General features: G+C 45.9%; 2 protein-coding genes across 4 annotated transcripts in view; one reads left to right on the top strand and one right to left on the bottom strand.

Annotated features, from left to right (window-relative positions):
* Window positions 1-16,314, top strand: part of RGL1 (ral guanine nucleotide dissociation stimulator like 1) — a 64,769-nt gene extending 48,455 nt beyond the window's left edge. For both annotated transcript variants that reach the window (XM_042819012.1, XM_042819013.1), the window contains exons 8-18: window positions 1,559-1,662; window positions 2,416-2,500; window positions 4,595-4,684; window positions 6,314-6,400; window positions 7,203-7,235; window positions 7,880-8,001; window positions 8,518-8,607; window positions 10,617-10,803; window positions 12,512-12,766; window positions 13,766-13,880; window positions 14,344-16,314. In XM_042819012.1, coding sequence (XP_042674946.1) covers window positions 1,559-1,662; window positions 2,416-2,500; window positions 4,595-4,684; window positions 6,314-6,400; window positions 7,203-7,235; window positions 7,880-8,001; window positions 8,518-8,607; window positions 10,617-10,803; window positions 12,512-12,766; window positions 13,766-13,880; window positions 14,344-14,531 — 1,356 coding nt within the window. In that variant the 3' untranslated portion in view covers window positions 14,532-16,314. The remainder of the gene's footprint in view (window positions 1-1,558; window positions 1,663-2,415; window positions 2,501-4,594; window positions 4,685-6,313; window positions 6,401-7,202; window positions 7,236-7,879; window positions 8,002-8,517; window positions 8,608-10,616; window positions 10,804-12,511; window positions 12,767-13,765; window positions 13,881-14,343) is intronic.
* A 269-nt stretch (window positions 16,315-16,583) lies between these two features.
* Window positions 16,584-20,015, bottom strand: part of COLGALT2 (collagen beta(1-O)galactosyltransferase 2) — a 40,008-nt gene continuing 36,576 nt past the window's right edge. For both annotated transcript variants that reach the window (XM_042819015.1, XM_042819014.1), the window contains exons 9-12: window positions 19,405-19,537; window positions 19,090-19,217; window positions 18,426-18,632; window positions 16,584-18,007 (exon numbers count right to left, since the gene is read on the bottom strand). In XM_042819015.1, coding sequence (XP_042674949.1) covers window positions 17,731-18,007; window positions 18,426-18,632; window positions 19,090-19,217; window positions 19,405-19,537 — 745 coding nt within the window. In that variant the 3' untranslated portion in view covers window positions 16,584-17,730. The remainder of the gene's footprint in view (window positions 18,008-18,425; window positions 18,633-19,089; window positions 19,218-19,404; window positions 19,538-20,015) is intronic.

Raw genomic sequence — 20,015 nt, 5'->3', positions numbered from 1 at the left:
CACACTCTGCAGAATAATTGCACATGTAAAACAGCTACTTGCATATAGAGTCAGCTGCCCACTTCTGAAGAAAGTTGCTTGCTTTGTGCATGCAAATGAGTGTTTGGAATAGTCAGATGCCTGAATTAGAAAATAATCCACTCATTAAAGTGCAGTTATTCACTGACAGCTAACTCTGTATCTTAGCAGCGTGGAGTTCTGCATTTCTTATCTGTTCATCAATTCTGGATCCAGTTTCTTAGATTACAAGGAAAGCTGAATAAACTGCAGCCCTCTTCACTCCACCTCCATCTAAGCAGGAGCCAATTTTATTCAGACAGTATTTTCTTTAAAAATAAAAAGTAAAAATGGAATAATTAGTATCCTGTTATGCTTAATTAAAAAAAAAAATCCGAGTTCTTTCGGAGCACTTTGCAGGATTCTTTCTGGTTTTCCCCTTGAGAAGGACGCAGCGTGAAATGAAATCGTCCAAAGCAGTCTAAAAAATTCTTATATGCAAATGGGAGTTTGCTAAAGTTTAGGCAGCAGTCAGTTAGAACACTGAGAACATGAAATCCAGTATTGAATTCCTAATGAGCTTTTAATCATATGACATGCATTTTAAGTCAAGATGGTTCCGAACTGGAGCTTCCAGTCATAACTCCTGTCATACTTGAGAAAAAGAAATGTTAAGAATTTGCCTCTAAATCTATATTTTCCACAGCCTGAATTTCAAGCTGAACATGAAGAAAGAAGGGTTTTGTTCTCAGAGGTGTCAGAGCTGTGCCTTCTTTGGCTGCAAACCATGCAAAATTAGCTTTCAGGTCTTGTGTGTCCTACCACATGATCTTGAACTTGGTCTTCACAAGTTCTTCTTAGCCATATCTTAGTCTGGGGTGGTGAGGCACAGGAACAGGTTGCCCAAGGAGGTTGTGGATGCCGCATCCCTGGAGGCAGTCAAGGCCAGGCTGGATGTGGCTCTGGGCAGCCTGCTCTCCATAGGAGATTTTGCCATAGCAGAGCTCCACAGGAAATGCCCATGAACCAAATCTCTCTGTCAGGATTTGATCCCAGATCTGGAAAAACTTAGAAGGTTTACTCTTTAACAGGGTGCACGTACTTGAATAACTGGTTATTCCAATTATGTCTTTAGTTTTAATGGACTGAGGGTTTACATTTTAAATACCACATACAAAGAGGTGAAGCCTGTTTTTTTTTCCCCTAAAGAGCATAAGGGGTTGGTATCTATAAAGGGCCTTTTAGGAAGCGTAACAATTCTGCTCTTTAGCCTGGCTTTGTGAGCTCAGTTCAACTTATTTTTTTCTAGGGCTGGACTCCATAATTCTGCAGCGTCTTCACAAGTACATGAAAGTGAGGAAAACAAGATATAAGTGCCAAAGCCCATAAAGCATTTGGTGTTTGGAGGGGGGATGATATTTTTGATGCTCGGTATTTGTACAGCTGCCTACTTAGCAGGGAGAATATGTAGCAAGCATGACACCGGTCAAACAGAACAGCACTAACCTAGCCATAATGCTGACCTTTAATGCTCCTGTATTTCTAACCACTCCTTTTGTAGGAATGTAGGATCCTGAAGAATTTTTCTTCCTTGAGAGCCATCGTTTCAGCACTGCAGTCCAACTCCATCTATCGGCTAAAGAAGACCTGGGCAGCTGTTCCAAAGTAAGCCCCCCCTCACCCCTTGTTTTGACTGTTCCTGTGGCTGGCCCCAAAGGCAAGAAGTGCTTTTTCTCTTTATCACCTTTTTCTCAGCCTTCCCACTCTGCTCCTTCATGGACATCTGTTCTCTTTCAGGAGAACCTGTCATTCCTGTTAGGCTCAGACCCCTTTTTTGGGTCTGACTGCTTCTCTTTGCTGTTCAGGGATCAGCTTGTTCTCAGGGGGCACTGGGACTCTTCCATCCTTTTCAGCATACTGATCTCCCACAGCCCATTGCACTTTCCTTCCACTGCCCTGTTTTCCTGTTCAAAATATTGCTATCTCAAGTCTGCAGTCCTGGACAACAAAAAGGATCTTATGCATCAAATGCTTCTAGCTTTCCAGAGAGCATCAAACAAGGCAAAAATTAAGTACTTGGGATATGTCTCACAGCAAGTATTCTGCTCCTTGTTATCCATTTATCCACTTTCCTACAGGAATTTTATACTAGTATGACTGAAAATCCTATTCAGAGTCTGAATCTTAGTACCTGTAGCTTGTATGGTGCTGTCAAATAAAGCTCTGCCTTGGAGCACCACAAGGTCTCTGGAGGGTTCCTAGGAGATGTGCTGAATCTCCTTGAGTGCACCTTGATGTTATTTTTTTATATGTTTTGCTGTTACTGATTCATGAGGAAGAAAAAAGGCTGAAGAGCAATGTGATCTGATTTGAAGTGCTTACTAATGACCTAAATTATTCAATTCTTTTCCTGTGCAGGGACAGAATGCTGATGTTTGAAGAGCTGTCTGATATCTTCTCAGATCATGACAATTATTTGACAAGTAGGGAGCTGCTAATGAAGGTGAGAATTAGCTTGAGTTGCAAGGCTCATAATCCCAATGAAAGCTGAAGCTGGCCCATTTTCCAAAACTCATCCCTTCCTAAGCTACTGCAGTGCTTCAGGGGAGAAACACTCTGTCGCTTGTAACACTTTTCTGCTAGGATGAGGTGATTTCATTGTTCATCTCCGAGCAGATCTGGAAAGGTTCAGGTTTGCACTGCTGAGTGGAAAGCAGCTCCAGCAAGATTCTTGACTGGGTTGCACCGCTGTGACTTCACTGGAACAATGCCACTGAGCTTCAGCTGAGGAATTAAACCCACATGTTTATCCAACTGTCCTGTACCTTCCTTGGAACCAGAAAACAGGGCTGGGAATCTCGATGGAACAAGCTTCCTGCTCTGTGTGTGGTCAAATGGACAACAAAGCAGACTCTGTCTGGAATAGTTTGACTGGTGTGCTCTCCTGGGCAAACCCCAGCAAACTCAAGAGCTTGAATGGAGTGAGGAAGACTAGCAGAGAAGCTTATATTATGTAGCATCTGAGGAATGTGTCAGTGGCAATTTTTTATTTTTATTTTTACATAAGAAGTTTCTCTAAACCAGCTAACTAGTTTACTTTTTGGCAGTTCTATCCGGTCTATCTGGCATTTGTACCTAACCCTTGATATCTGAAACACTGTTAAGCTCTAGAGTGATTGGTGAGTGCATTCAGAACTGGCAGTCTGTTTATCACCCACTTACAGTCAGCCTGTAGCTCAGTTTTAAAGCAGGTGAGACAGTAATAAGCGTAGAGGAAAAATGTGTGTTTGGAATGGTTTGTTTGAACTAAATATTAAAAGGACGAAACAACCCAATCCAAGCCCAGACCTTTTGGCTCCCAGCACATCACTCTCTCCAGCTGCTGTAAGCAGATCTGCAAAACATTTTGAAAGCAGTGAGAGGACAAAAATTCCATAGAATTAGCTAGAACTCCTCTCCTAGTTCTTGTGGACTGATTTGGAATGATTGGAGGATTCACATATGCTGCCTCCTTCCAGTCCTTGCTTTGTTTCTCTATAAGCAGTTTTCCTGAGGAGGTCGTGTTTGACTTTGTCTATCCATCCTGCAAATTTAAGTGCAGAGCAGAAAAAACACTGCACAAAACAGGTTGTCTGGCACAGAGAAGGGAGTGCTCTGTTCTCTCCTCCCCAGACAATGGCTCTGCTGTGAGCTGTAGCTTTAGCTTCTGGGCCTGCCTGTTGGTGACCCTGCACATAGCAGGGGGTTGGAACTGGATGAGCATTGTGGTCCTTTGCAATCCAGGCCATTCTATGAGTCTACAGAATCTCGTTCACCTTCCAAGATCTTGAGGACATGGATAATTCTTTTCCATTGCTCATTTTTCAAGTCAAGGAAGGAAATGCAGAGTTCAATCCATCTGTTCATTACGTGTGACTGGGAGAAGTAAATGTTGTAGTGAGAGGCTCTTTACAAGTGCAGGCTGTTGTTTTGTGCAAGGTTAAAAAGACACTGATGATTCATGCCATATCTATCTGGCCACTGGAAAAAATAACAGTAACTCCCAGCATCCCATATGGATCTGGGGAAATAAAGGCTGCAGATGTATTGTGAAATAGCTCATCCATTCATAGGAATTGTGGAGATCAAAACCTATTACTTCCATTTCCTGCGTGTTTTTGGATTAGTCAATAAGCCACAGAGGTTAGTTGGATCTCTGTGTCACAGCCTAAGAAAAACAGCAAAGCATTACATAAGACAGAGATGTTTACTCATAGCAGTCCTCATCAAGAATTTAAATAGAAATCAGAGAAGCATACAGACACCTAAATATGCCTAAGCATCTCAGATTTTAACTCCTAGGAGACTTAGGATAGCGCTTGGCTTTGGCCAGAGCTGAGCTATTTTACAGAGAAATTCCCCCATGGTCACCTGGTGGGACGTTGCCAAAATCCCCAGGTAGTGCACAAGACCCAGAAAAGCAGCACATGCATGTATGCCCAAGTAACTGTGCTAACCTAGCTTGCCTTGTTAAACACATTTGCAATGATTTTACACAGACGTAGTTGTCAGCTCACCACTTACCTCCTCCAATAACTGCCTTTTACATCCCTTACAGGAAGGAACATCCAAATTTGCAAATCTGGACAGCAGTGTGAAAGAAAATCAGAAAAGAACACAGAGACGTCTTCAGCTTCAGAAAGATATGGTGCGTCTGGTGCCCTCCTCTCCTTTTTGAACTGGGAACGTGGTTAAGTTTACCATGGTGAATTATGAGAGAAGCAGAAGCTAGAAGGGTATCTAAAAAAGGGAGCATGCAGGAGGTGATGCTCTTTTGGATGCCTTCTGTCACGTAAAAAAAATCACTAATAATCAATGCTGTTGATTAGCTGATACCAAGCAAGTGAAGTGCAAAGCTTAGACTGACTGTGTCACACTGAATGTGTTACACTGTGCTGCCAGGCTGTGTGAGCTGTGGGTTGTGGTGCAAACTAGTTCTCCTTGTGCTCCAGTATCACCTGTCTGTGTACTGAGGTGCCAAAGGAAACAGACCAGGCATCAGCATAGGCAAGGTGCTCAGGGATCTGGTGCTGAGAACGCTCCAGGATCACAGGATCTGGTGGATGTATGCAGTGTATGCAGGGACCACTCTGTCTTTCCTGGTGCTGACCTTCCCTTGCTCCCTGACAAGAGATAAATGGGTGCATCAGGCTGCTACTCCTCTCCCCACTTGTGTATGTTTCACATCCAAACCAGCTGTTGGGGATGGACGCTGAGCCAAGTGCTTGGCCTGAGTTTCAAGCCTTGCAGAGATTTACAGAGCACGTCATGTAAAAGAGGGACAAATGAGTGATGTGTGTAAACATGTGCTCGTCGCTTTCAGCTGCCTTGTTTCTGTCTCACAAGCAAGAACCCCATCAATTTACCCTTGTTATCCTTTAGAGAGTAATGGGGAAAGCTACACAATTGTTTCTTAGTAAAATATGTAATGTAAATACTGGGATTCTCCTGATAGAGAAAATTAGCTCTGACCAGAGCAGAAATCTCATTTACTTTTAAACAAGCTCGTGAAGCTTCTGACAAACCAGCTTGAAAACTGCACAGAGCTTCACAGAGATTGCTTTGTAAAATGTCTGGTTTCCAATCTGTTGGTGAAAATGGCTTTTGTCTCAAAGTTGGCAAAGATTTCAAAGAACAGGGGAAGAGAGATCTGGGATAGGAAGGCAAAACTGCTGAATATGATTTTTTGTTTGTCTTTTAGTTTGACTGGAAAAAAATACTGATCCTTTTGGATGGTAGGAACAAGCATTTCCTTCATGAGTGTAGGAACGGCCTGAACTCTAGGACTGGTTGCAGTCTAGAAGGTTAAAATTTGAATGCTAAGTAATTAAAATGCAGTGGATGACTGGGGGAGAAATTAATTTTTCTTGGAGGAAAAATCTGTGACTTGATGTACTTGATTGTCACATAATATAGCAGTGCAATCGAGTAAAATCCCACCAGAATGAAGCAGAAAGAGATATTTCCACCAGCTAGCCTGGATTGCTCCAGCAGGTAGTGGAGGAAGTCTCAGTGCTCTTCCCACAAGTAGGGTTTCCCAGTGCCTGTTAGAAATATTGCAGTATAAAGCCACTCCTCAACGTCTGCAAAAGCATCCTGCTTCTCAATAGGATTTAATTTGAATTCTAGCCTACATACCAAAGGTGATGCGATGAAAGAAAGCTTCAGTGAAAAGACTGACATTTGGTTAAGCTGCTTTTATTTCTTCTTTTAGTAGTGTTTGAGCATTCTAATTACTGTTTCCCAGTCCATCCAACGCTGCTCTGATCGTTTGCAGGGAGTGATGCAAGGCACCGTCCCTTACCTTGGTACCTTTCTCACTGATCTCACCATGCTGGACACAGCCCTTCAGGATTACATCGAGGTAATCTGGGGCAATGTTTTCAATCCTGCATGCTCTCCTTGCCTGCCTGGCACTGAGCGCTTGTGTTCGTCTGTCTCCTACTGTGTTCATGTGCAGTTCTCAGACCTGGAGGAACGAGTGAGCACAGGAAGGATTGCAGGAGTCTGGTCACATAACAGAGCTTGAGGAGGGGGCCAATTTTCAGAGGTGTTTGTTTCAGAGCTTTCTAGACACCTTTGAAAATTGGCTCCCAGTTAATGCGGACACTTGAGGAGCCCTGCTGAAGGCACCCAGACTTAATTGTGCCAGTGCTGATGGTTATGACAGGAATGGGCAAATAAATTTCTGTCTGGGCTGGTAAACGCTGCTGGCGTGTTTGGTTGTTGTTTGTTTTCCCAACTGCACTAAAGCAGGCTTGAATGAGATCGCTATATATCCATTTTCTTTTTGGCAGTTTCCCATTCCTCTGTGCTTTGTGTTCAGCTGGTGTTCTTGAAGCTTGCTGGGAATGCTGCTGAACTCACAGTATAGGCAGAAAACAAGTTTGTTTCCTGCATGCAAGGACTTCTTCAGACCTAATCTCAATGCAGCTTTCTTACACTGGACTTTTCTTCTTGAGCAGATTGCCCAAGAAGACAGATAACGTTTGGAGATTCATGTATATGAGCGCTATGGTTTTCATCCAATTGGGAAACAGTATTTTTGAGTCCTTGCTCAGGGCAGGTCTCTGCTCTGTGTTTGTGTGCTACTCCATCTTGTTTGTGATTAAATTCAACTGAGCATTTGCTCTTCTACTCTGATCCTTTCCCTTTGCTTCCAACAGGGTGGCCTGATAAATTTTGAGAAGAGGCGAAGGGTAAGAAGCATGTTCTGTGATTTTCAGTTCACTGATGCCCCTTCTAGAGAATTCTCATGCTTGATGCCTGTTCTCTTTGCTCAGGCATATGCAGCAGCTTGGGACACATTTGTCTGAATAAAGTTGTGCCAAATCTCTGTTCTGGGGCCTGAAAGTGACTTGGATTTGGCTGTGATGGAGCCATTTCCTTCCCTAGCCTCTTCCCAGCTCCATAAACTGTTTCTTGGACTTACCTTTTATGTATAAGTGCATGGTTCAGGTTATTGATAAGAGTAATTTGTGAACTTGTGACCCTTTGCTGTTTGTGGAAGAGGAACTGCTGTGCTGCTGCTCAGCTGGCTTGCACTGATGCTGGTTGAGCGTGGTTCCTTGTGCTTGTCTTTGAATTGGTGCATCTTTAATAAAATGCTCACATTTCAATGCACAACCAAGCAGAAACCACAGCAGATTTCATTGCTTATAAACTGGTTGTTGAAATAGTTCCTCAGCTGCAAGTGACAGTAAGTTTGTCCTGGGTCTGTTGTTGCATATATTTAGTATATGAATGAGTCTGTTTGGCTTTATCTTGTTTTCTGTTTATATGAATGAATATGTTTGGCTTCATCTCATTTTCTAAATAGAATTTCTGTTGGATTATTTCTTAGGAATTTGAAGTAATCGCCCAAATTAAGCTCTTGCAATCTGCATGTAACAGCTATTGCATGACACCAGACCAAAAATTCATCCAGTGGTTCAGGAGGCAGCAGCTTCTGAGCGAGGAGGAGAGGTATGGTTCTGCATCCAACTGGCAGAGCAGGCTTTGCTTTTCTTGCCCCAAGCCCACCTGGGTGAGTTATGTCAGTCTTTAGGGATCCTCTTACAGATGTAGCATACACTGCTGCTCCAGCATGGTGGAAATACATCTGTCTGCTGCGCAACAGCTGTAGAAAAACCGCCTAACGCTGAGCAGGGCTTAGTTCTGAGATTGGACATGAGGGTTCTGACTTTGAAATGTGAGAGCCTGTTGTGTCTGGCCTGTCTGCATACCCAGACATACTCAGACCGTGATCCTGAGGGACATCAGGATGCAGAGCACTCAGCTGGTGGACACAGACAGCAATAGCCAAGGCAGCTCAGAGCTCATGGTAAAATGGGAGCTGTGTTCCTCTTTGTGGGGTTGCAATTCTTCTGTGAAGTGGGAGTAGTTGAAGATTTCTGAAACGTCTTCAACACGTTGCTACTTTGACATATGTAACTAATGCTACTGTATGTAAAAATTGAGGTAGTGCTCTCTGTCGTGCAGTTATAGCCTCTCATGTGAGATTGAAACAGCTGTTGACACGAGCACCACATCACCAAAACCTCGGAAAAGCATGGTGAAGAGACTCAGCCTGTGAGTATGACCGGATGTAGCAGCATTGCATGTGTTGGTACGAACCAGAATGAATGCAACAAGCAAAACTCATTTCACCAGCTGAAAACTTGGCTAGGAACCCAGACCACCACGTTACTTTGAGGAGACACCATTGGCCAGAAACTCTTAATTCTGTCTGAAGCTGTCTTCTTCTATTGTTATAACTGATCGTGAGGATTATTAACGATGAAAGAGATTAGAGACAAACAAACCTTTTTAAGAGTCAGGAAAAGGAACAATTTCTGGATTGGGTTATAAATTCAGTACCTATTGTGCAATAACTTCCCTGAACACAGTAGCAAAACAGAGTAAATGAGGATAAAGTCTGGCCTGTTATTAGTCTAATTTACTATCCACATGCAAAAATTCCTCGCAGGATTTGACTATGATAATTAAGGTTGGCAAAAAGGCATTGAAAATAGAAACAATCTGCCTAACTGCCTTTAGGTTGGAAAAGAAACATAATCATGGGGACATGGTCCAATTTAGTCTAATAGCTTAAAGATTTGGGTAGGTAAAGAGCTAAGCAGATGTGGAAATAACAAACGAGCAGGAGCTCAGGGAAAGCTGCAAGGAATGAAAACACAGGTCAAGGGTCAACGTCAAAATACCTTAAAGATGAAACATGTGAACCTGATGTGAGAGGAGATACGAAGGAACTCCCGTGTGTTAGTGCTATCATCAAGATGAGGGGAAAAACTATGAACAGCTCTGTCAGCTCCTAACTGTTCTTTCCTGGCCGTTCTTGTACCTGGCTTCCTCAGAAGAGCAAACAGCCATTCATTTTACATCAGCACTACTGCATATTAGGGTCTGAAAGAAGAACAAGTTTTTTAGTCCAGAGTTCTGAGTTCTGATGTGCAAAACAGTAAAATGTACAAATCTGTGGGTGGCTGTTTGGGAAAGGTGTGTTCAGTCCATCCGACTTGGTTGTGAAAAGCTGTGGCACCACAAGCTTTGCAAATAGCCTCAACTCTGAGAGCTTGCACGAGTCTCTCCTGTGGTGTGTGCCTAAACTGAGTGTAAGAATTGTCACTGCTGATTGGTCTCTTATTTCTGACTGTTTCAGTGCTCCAGTATTGTAATTTGCCATAGCATCAGCTTTGTTTGCACTGTGCAGGCTTTGTGTAAGGAGCTGTTTCATCTATGGGCTGAGTGTATTCTGCAAATTAATACTGTGGAAAAGACTGGCTTAATTTTCCTGGAACCACCGAGTGACACCACTCTGAATTGTTTTAAATCATTAACTACGTGCTGACGTGGCATCTAATCCACTTGGTTTCTCTGCTTTATGTATTATACAAGCTTGTTTCCTTTGGCACTCCTTTAAACTTACCTGACCTGCATTTGGAAATGAGTCTCGGTGAGGGAGAGCCTGTCATTTGTGTCATCTACACTTTCTTGTCATCTTATTGTGCCTGTGTCCATTTAGCTCAGAGAGAAACTGGTATCTGTGGCAGCTTTACTGAGTGCAGGAATGTGCAGCAGAGGTGAATCTGCATTCTGAAGACCTTTGCCCAGAGTATGGGCCACACATTACCCATCACTCACTGTCCTACTTATTCGCAGCATCTCTGTCTTGAGTTCCTTTGTGTCAGAGAGACAATGGTGTGCAGCAGTCCATAAGGAGTGAGCTGCCAAGCCTCTAGCTTGGTTTGTAAACATGTCATATTTACCATCAATCAGTTCCTGGCAAGAGAGTCTGAAAATGTATAAGACTGAAGAGAAGCCTCGTTTATGATAGTGAGCATTAGCTCTGATTTTGATCTTGCAGCTGGAGCTTACGCGAGGTCAAGACAGGATTATGTTAGTGTGTAGCAAACTCTCTTGACAAATGATACAAACAGTAGAGAGGAAATGAAAACAATAGGCCACTAGAGGTAGAAAAACAAAGCAGTACAAAAGATTTTGCACTGAATGACAGCTTTGCTCAATCCAGCTCTGTTCTGCTTTTACTTACTGGCTGTTACGTTTGTTTTCTATGTTAGACTATTTCTGGGCTCTGAGGTGATCACCAACAGCACGCCCACCAAAGAGCAACCCAAATCGACTCCAAGTGGGAGCTCTGGTGAGAGCATGGACTCGGTCAGTGTGTCATCCTGTGAGTCTAACCACTCTGAATCTGAAGAAGTCTGCATCACTCCCATAGACACTCCTGATGAGCCACAGAAAAAGGTACAGCCTGGGGCTCGTTGCCAACACAATTAGACAAAGGCAGGCTTTCCATGCTGCACCTAGATGTTTTCCAAGTCTTGAGTCTTGTCTAGGGCACTGCTGTAAAGGCGGAGGAAAGACACTAAAAATAACTGTGTCAAAATGAAAGCAATCCAGTCGGGTTTTTTTTGCACAATCCCTTTCATGTTGCCTGGATACCAGGCAGACTGCAGTTTGCTTTCTGTGAAACCAGATTTTAATGTGGTGCCTGACAGCGTTTTTGGTTTTAGAGGAGGCTTTGGAGCAATATGAGGTTAATTTGTCTCTCAGCCACCCATCATGCTTTTTGCAAGGGATGGGACAGACTGGCAGCATTTCTACCTTGGAACCATAGGAACTGGGGTGAGGAGCCAGAGCATCCTGCTCGCAGATGGTGGCACATCTCTCCAGCATGCAGCAGTGTGACGTTAGCAGATGAGGACGGGAGGATCTGTAGGCTCCCCCAAACAAAACCAAAGGAAACAGGAGATGGGATCATCTGAACATGAGTGAATCAGCAGCAGGTCATTTCACCCCAGGCTGTCTCGGGTTCAGTGAGCTCTTCTGTGGTTAGCAGCCTGGTGCCATGCTTGTGCTGAAGCAATTGATGTGACATGGCTGTGTTTTAGCTCATGTATATGTTGGTGACAGCACTGGTCTCATCCCAGAGTAGGCAGAGCTGCTGCAGCTGCCCCCAGGAGAAAGGTATTGCACTAGCAAGCCAAGAAATCCCCCCTTTTTCCTTCTTCTTGCTTGGCAGAGCCCCATAACCTGCACATGGCCAACTGGGATGTCCCCCAGCAATGCGAGTGTAAAGATGTAGGGGTGAAACTGTGTGTCTGTGCTGGCAGCAGATGGGCTGGCCATTCTCTGGTACATTCTGGACAGCCAAAGTGTAAAGACAGGAAGGCAGTAGGTGGGATCTGACTGGGGGATCCACAGGGACACCTTCCCTACTGACAAATTCTTCCATTTTGTTCTAAGTCACATTGGAGACATTTTAGGGATGTTTGGGCTTGAGCTTATGGCTATTTTAAATGAAATTGCGTTTAGTGTTCTTAAACCAAATGGAGCACAAGGTCCCGGACATCAGCATCCAACTCACTAAGTCATTCAAACTTAAAGTTCAGCTGGAGTGGTTGTTAAAGTGGATTTGAAGCATGAGTTGGAGAGGGAACCTCCTGGTGGCAGCTTCTGAGCAAGGCATGTGGAAGAAAATGGTGAAACACTGCACTTCAGGGGGAGGGAGGGAGGCATAAAGAATAGACAAGGAACAGGGGCAGACAAGGAAGGGTGTGTCTGTGTATATGTATATTTTCACAGCAGTCACAAGTCCAGTTCCCTGTGCAAATTTGGGTCTTGCTGCAGAGCAGAGTGCCCTTCCCACACCCATTTGCCCCCGGCCATGAGCCCACTCTGTTCCTTGTTTCTGCTGCCACCTCCTGGCCTTCGCACACTGTGAGCAACTCACCAAATTGGAAGCAGGGAAGCACTAAAATGCTGAAATGAATCAAGTCAAGGTTTTTTTGTTTTTTTTTTTCTGTTTTTTTTTTGGAGATAATACTACAGCCAATGTGCTGGACAGAGTGCAGAGCAGTGAGGATTTGCACATGCCTCCTACTTTCCTGAGTTCTCCTCCACACGCACAAAATGTCTGGTTTGTAACTGTGTTTTTCTTCCTGTTGTGCAGCTCTCGGAATCCTCCTCCTCCTGTTCCTCCATCCATTCCATGGACACATCCTCCTCGGGGCTGTCATCTTTAACCAACATAATCTCGTCCCCTCCCTTCTTGTCCTCCAACCCCAAGATCCACAAGCGCTCCATCTCTGTGACATCCATTACCTCAACAGTGCTGCCCCCTGTTTACAACCAGCAGAACGAGGACACCTGCATCATCCGAATCAGCGTGGAGGACAACAATGGCAATATGTACAAAAGCATCATGGTGAGTGGTGTGCAACAGCAGGCTGCTCTTAGCCTTCATCCTGCTTTCTTTCTGGGTGATTGCTAAAGCGCAAGGTGCTTTTAATGGTGCAGAGACCAATTGGCTGAGCCAACTACTCAAAAAGGACTTGAGAGTGAAAATGACGAATGTTTGAATTCAGCATCTGTGGAACGTGATGTGCATAGGAGATTTGAATACAGCAGAGTATCTCCGTGGCACTTTCTAGTCATGAAATTTATGTTTGTGTTGGATCAAGAAATTTTAAGTGTGATGAGTGCAGGATGTGCTGCTCCTGCCTTTTTAGCTAAAGCCAGCTGCTACCTCTCCTGCTTAGTACGTGAGTGACACAAGCTCTGCTCAAAGCCTTACCTGGGAGCAAACAATGGTATTTTTTTAGCAAGTTCAGCTTTTTCATGGTTTTAATGGTCTGCCCTAACCAAATTGCAAAGAGCAGTTCCCTCTGAGGGCCTGCCAGATTCTGCCTCCAAGAGGTGAATCTTCCCTTCGACTTGATAAGGCCCTGCAGAACCTCATGTCTGTCCCTGGCACACCACTGCAGACAGTACTGGAAGTTACAAGGCCAAAAATCTTTGCTGGATGTCAGAGGAGGTATTTAGCACAGTGAGGCTCCAGATTAATTGATGTCTGCAAACGGCAGATGGGGCAGTTAGTTGTGTGGAAGTTTATGGCTAGCAATAATAAGATCTCATTTCTCAGAGTGGTTGCTCAGGGAAGCAGACGGTGTGATTTACTGCTGGCTCTGCCCATACAGCATCTGTCTTCTTGAATTAAAATAACAATAAGTGTCATAAATACCACAACTTAGTAGCTAGGAGTATCTGTCTACTCCCATGTTACCGACCCATCAGAGTTTCCTGGTTCTCTAAAACCTTTTGCAAGGCCAAGTGGGCTGCAAAGAGACAGGCCTTTACTGATCATTAAATCATTATATAAAGTGATCGAGCAGAACATCTCACTACTCATTTATCTCTCTTGCAGCTAACCAGCCAAGATAAAACTCCTGCTGTCATCCAGCGAGCTATGTCAAAGCACAACCTGGAATCTGACGCAGCCGAGGAGTACGAGCTCGTCCAGGTCATCTCCGAGGACAAAGGTAGGGAGGCAGAACTGCTGCTGCTGGAGAAGTCATGCTCCATTTTTAAGGAAGGGGTAAAATGCTGCGTTATTACAGTAGGAATAATCACTGCGTGGGGATGATGTAGCATGGCCTGCCAGCACCTTGCCTTCTATAGGGAGAGCATGCTCTCCCGACAGCCCCTCTGTACGTGTGCTATGTGGCCACAGCCACCTCCAGGGCTGCTTGCCTTCCCTGAGCAGAGCAGCCTGCCCAGAAAGGAAGGGCACAGCCTGGATCCCTGCTGCTGCCACCTCATGTCCTCCAGAGCCCTTCTCTCCTGTTTCTGAGAGAGTTTATTGTTTTCTGTGCAGCAGAAAGGGGCAGCACTGCTCAGCCGTGTGCAGGCATCTGTTCATTGGCTCCCTGTTTTGTCCTGCAGTACCACCAATGTTTTGTTCAGTATCACCAATGAACACTCACTCTGCTCCCTCTGTTGCAGAGCTGGTGATCCCAGACAGCGCCAACGTGTTCTATGCCATGAACAGCCAGGTGAACTTTGACTTCATACTGAGGAAAAAAGCTCCTGCTGACGGGCAGGTGAAAATGAGGAGCAGATCCAGCCTGACGCTCCCCAGAACTGCCAAACGGGGGTGCTGGAGTAACAGGAACAGCAAAATCACGCTGTGAGGTGGACGCGGCGGCTCTGAGGTGAACTGCTTGAGAACCCAACCTTCGCTACCATCCAGTATTACAGAATCACAGCAGGTGAATGTGTCAGTATTTAACGTTGAAAATATTGGAGGCAAATGCAAAGTGAGCATTTGGTCAACGTCCAGCCAGAGGCGTGTCTCTTCACCTGAGCTGGACAGACACGGATTTACAGGACAGGCCGGACTGGGATGATTTTGTTTTGCACATTAGCCTAGGAAGGTGAGAAACCCCACCTAGAGGGGAAAAAAAAGGACTGCAATGTTTGTACTCAGACCACCACGTATGCCTACTTCTTGTGTGAGAAAACCTTTTCTTTGTGCCAGTATTACATACAGTGAGAATACCTAAATTTATTTTTATAAAACTGGAGAAGGAAAGCCACAGGCCTGTTCTGTCAGAAGGGAGCAGGAGCCCCAGGGCCGAGCAGCTCATGGAGAGTGCTGGGTCATAGGAGGGGCGGGCACAGAGTGCACCCATGGCAAGGCACTGTGGGTACAGCCCCAAAACGCTCATCTCTGGAGAAGGAAGAAGCAGCTGCAAGCACGTGCATTGCCTTCACGCTGCTGGCAGCCTTCTTTTTGCACTTGTTCGAAGCCAGAAAATTAACTACTTTGGGATTATTATTATTTTTTCCAAAGAACATTAAAAGAGAGGACTGTGCTTGCTTTCACATGAATGTCATGATTTGTTCATGAGCAAGGCACTCAACACTACGTCTGGACTTCAATGCCACTGCCGCCTGCTTCTCCTTTTGCTTTGCTAACCCACTCAACAGAAGTCGATGCCTCTGCGTGCACTCTGACATGACTGATGTACCTCTTTGTAATGTGCAATCAATATTCAGGAGCAGAACTTTCCCCACATTACTCCACCTGTTTCATTCCACGGGAGGCAGCTACATTACCTTCTGTCTTAAAAGTGGGTGTTGACAGGAAATAGCCCCATGTCTAGCATTACCCTCAAACAAACAGATTTTATATCCTTGTAGCATTATTGTGCATAATCTCCAGCCACTCCCCTTGCTCTTTGTATACGTCTATAAATGAATTTCCTGACATGGTACATCCTTTCAGCTGGAATAAAGAATTTAACCATTTGTTCTCCATGAATGCACGCCTGGAGTGTCTTCCCACATCCAGGCTTCCTTGAAAGGAGGGAGGTTTGATTTTATAAAGCCATAGATGAGAGAGTGAGGACTGTAAACAGGCCTTACTGAACAGACAGCCTTTGAGATACCTTAGTGTTAGTTACAATAAACTCAGATACTGAATTTTACACATTTGCCTGGGGCTGTTCTTCCACCCATTCTGCAGCTGCCATGTCCAAACTGAGCTCAGAGTACATCAGCAGTCTGTGATAAATGCATGACATCAGCAGCAGTGCAGGTGCAATTTGGCACACTGCCTTCACAGGAGGCACCACCCAGGGTACATTCTGTGTAAAAACTAAAACTGGACTTTGGTGGGCGAGGGAGGACTGAGTTTGTAACCAGCCCTTCACACATACCAAGGTTAGCACCAGTTTACAGCAGAAGTGGTTTTCTTTGTATTTCGGTGTAAGAGTGCACAGATGTCTGTACAGCATCCTTTGTAAACTGCAGTGTTGCTAACTCCACCATTGCATGCCTGTATTAAGCTGAAAGGAAAACGGTCTTGACCTCAAATTGACCCCTCCCCAGAACATTATATATAAAGATTTTTTTAACTGCTTACCTGTAATCTTTATACAATAAGCATATAAATATTTTTTTTTCCACTGATACTTGCCTTAAGTTAATCTATGCCCTTCTCTTAGGCTTTATTACTACTGTGCGTCAGTTCCTTTGCATCTCATGCCCCCTTCCATTAATGCCCCTCTCTTCAGCATCACCACCTTAATTGGCTCGAGTTCCCAGCTCCTTCTGCCTCCCCTGGCAGAAAGCTCTCGGCTGCACTGTTTGGGATTGAATGGAAAATGCCGTGTCAGCCAAACCAAGCATGAGCAGTGCCTGCTCCCACCCAATGAAGAGCGCACACAGCTGCATTTCTTGCACCAGGTTCTATGTATTATCAGACCCGCTGACAGGTAGTAACATGTCGTCTTTAGCAGAAAGCACAACATGGATCAGGAATTATTAAAAACAAACAAGAAAATTTAAAAAAAAAAAACACAACAAACCAACCACACACAGATCAACTGCACAGATCAGCTGGCAGCGAGGCTCTGCGCTGCCGTGCAGGAGAGCGGCCCAGAGCTGCAGCCCACGGCCACCTGCCTGCTCCCAAACCTCTTCGAAACACCACCATCGCACTCTGCTGTCACAGGAGCCAACAGCAAGGATGTCAGCACACACCCAAAAAAAAACAGGTTTGCTCCTCACATGAAAAAATATCAAGACAAGTTGTCTTTACGTCCTGAAGGAACATGTGGAAGGGGAAGGAAGCTGAATGTGTTCCTTTTGGAGTGCAGAGGAAATACAAGTGGCAGCACTGCTCTGCCTGCTGCTCTGCAGGTTCTCTGATGCACCAACACATCTGTTGTAGGCCAGGAGCCCATCTGAATGAGATCCAGGCAGCCTTGACATTCAAACAGGAAGCCAGGAATGCTTTTCTGCAGAAGCATGAAGAGAAGACACTACACTTAGAGCACTGCTCCAGTGCATGGAGTATTTTTGGAAACCATTCTGATACTGACAAAACGAAACCTCCTAACCCAAATACTCTCTGCAGTTTCTCTCATAAACAGGGTTATAAAAACCTGCAGACTACAAGGAGAAAAAGCTACACAGCAGCCCAGTTACAGCTATCCGGAAAGGTATGGAACACTTGTACACCTCTATATATTAATTTTCATAAATACAGCATTCTACACAAGGTACTGTAGAAAGACGTCATTCAAGGATTTTTTTTTTCAAACAAAAGCTTACAAAGGCTTTTGTTCAGATCTCTGCCTGCCTGGAACACCTTTTTCCTCCTTTGTTTCCCCACAGTCTCGGAAAAGCAGCCCGGTGAGCCATAACCCAACTGGGTCCAACCCGATTGGATCCAACCCCACAGGGCCCAACCAGCAGCCCCGCCGTGCCGTCCCACGTAGCAGGACAGAGTCCCTGCAAACAGCTGCTCTACAACTTCCAGAGGTGAAAAGCCAAAGCGTGAGGCAGGTTTGGCTGTCAACAGAGCCCAGAGGAGGCGGGCAGTCATAGCTCATCCCTGGAGGACGGCGCGTTGAGGGAGGACTGGGGCGGCAGGGCGTCCTTGTTCTGTGCCTCGCTGTGGATCTGGCCCTGCTGCCGTGACTTCCAAGAGTGTGTCCTGTCCCAGTCCGTGGACACGGTCTCGTTGTCCCAGATGGTGGAGGTCTCTGTGTCACTGAGGTAGCCTGGCTGCCCTGTGTAGTGGGTGGGGTAAACGAGCAAGGGTTCTGCTGAAAAGGCCTTCAAGTCTCGGGATTCGTAATACTCCATGTACTTCGCTCTAAAGGGGGACAAAAACCATCAAGAGCTGAGTGTATGTCCATGTGTAACTTGGAGCCACAAGCCAACCCACTGAGCAGACAGGTCCCAGTGCAGCAAGGTGAGTCTAGAGCAGGTCCGACCCTCGGGATTGGGGACACAGTCTTACAGTGATGCAGATAAAGCCTCTGTTACCAGACAAGCACCTCAAAATGGCCCACAGGCCCTGCACCAGGCAGGCACACAGTCCCACTGCCACAGGGCTATCACTGCCTTGGCCCCACGGCAGCTGTTCTGCTGCAGACAGCCTGCAAGCACAAGGAACAGTCCTGCTCCCCCAGCCTGGCTGCAGAATTGAGATGCATTGATGCCATCCATTTTAAGACCATTCAGCAAGTCCCATTATATGTCAACGCAAGCCACAGAGACATCCTACTTACACAGGGTGCTTGTTGTACATGACTGGCAGAAACTCATCCACAGGCAGCATCTTGCTGAAAGGCTCTGCCCCAATTAGCTTCTGAGCCCCTTGGAAAGAGATTGCATACCCCAGGGTCCAATATGAGTAATCAGCTTCCACCAGATTCATGACATTGGGAACTGCTTTCTCGGGCTGCTGCACCTGCATCCTTTTCCGGCCAATGTAGCTGAAAGGGTGAAGAGACCACAAAAACTTGAGCTGAAGTGAATCTGTAGCAATGAAAACCACTCAGCTGTATTTCCACCAGGACAGGGCAGAGAGTCAATCCAGGAAGCAATCCCTGCTCCCAGACAGCCACAGCGTAACCCAGCAGTGGCACAGCTGTGAAAGGCTCTATCAGGGCACTGAATGCCTCAGTCCAACCCCAGGACCAGGCAGTGCCAGCTCCTCTGCCACAGCAGCATCTCTGACACCGCTGGGACCAACCAGCACTGCCCACAGTGGGTACTAACAGCACCCATGACAGCTGGGGCACTCCACTCTGTCCCAGGGAGTGGGGAGAGCCCACTGAAGTCTGCGATCTTAATGCTCTCTGGCATAAAGCTGTACCTCTGCCATGGCATGGCATGCTGCTCCCCTCTGTGTGCCCAGCAGCTCCCAGTTGCCTAGGGCCAACCACTTACATAAGCTCCCAGTCTAGCTGAGCTTGTTCTATGTCATCCATCAGCTTCATCAGCTTCCTCTTAAACTGGTGTTCAAAGCGCACGTCGTCCTCGATAACGAGAGTCTTCTCCAGTCCTCTGCTCACCACCTGCAAAACGAGGGCACAGATCAGCGACGGCCCCAGGACACTCCTCGCACCCTGGGATCACTGGAGGTCAGCCTGACCTGACAGTGGCTCCCAGATCCTGCAGGCAGGGAGGCAGAACCACTCTCAGACTCCGAGTTCAGCTACAGATCGCAAGAGCTGTCAAGAACAGCACCCACCAACCTCTTACCTCCTTCCAGATGTAGTAATGGCTGAGGAAGCAGCCGATCTCTCCCCTGGTCAGCGGCCGGGAGGAGTAGGGGTCCCGGTACCCTGGCAGCATGTCGATGCTGAGAGCTTTGAGCTGACTCGTGTTCAGTGCTCTGAGAAACAGAGTGTGTGTCACCACTGCAGAACAGTCACGTCTCGAGCCAGACACAGAGGCAAAATGGGAAATGCTGCTGACGTTCTGGGAAAACTGATGGACACCCAGAATTCAAAGACCATGAGATCCATATGAGAGGTTCCTCATTCCTCCAGGAACCTGTGCAACTTCCAGACCTGACATGTGTGCTTTTATTTCTCATTATAAAAATGCCCTAACACACCTTACAGTAGGGTGCTCAGGGAAAGGGCAATATCAGGTTAACACTGTAGCACAGAAGTTTCATAGCACCTTGCCAGGAGGTGAATTCTCTCAAACACTTTTGCTGATGACTTAAGAGAATCACAGAACTACAGAATGCTGTGGGTTGGAAGGGATCCCCCTACCCCTTCCTCAGCTCAGGCTGCCCAGGGCCTCATCCACAGCCAAGGGCACCCCCAGGGATGGGCACCCCCAGGGATGGGCACCCCCAGGGA

The sequence above is a fragment of the Centrocercus urophasianus genome, unplaced genomic scaffold (genome assembly GCF_019232065.1).
Source record: "Centrocercus urophasianus isolate 14NV4802_14NV808 unplaced genomic scaffold, USGS_Curo_1.0 seq_18, whole genome shotgun sequence".
Taxonomy (NCBI): domain Eukaryota; kingdom Metazoa; phylum Chordata; class Aves; order Galliformes; family Phasianidae; genus Centrocercus; species Centrocercus urophasianus.
This window is presented reverse-complemented; position numbering and strand designations above follow the sequence as displayed.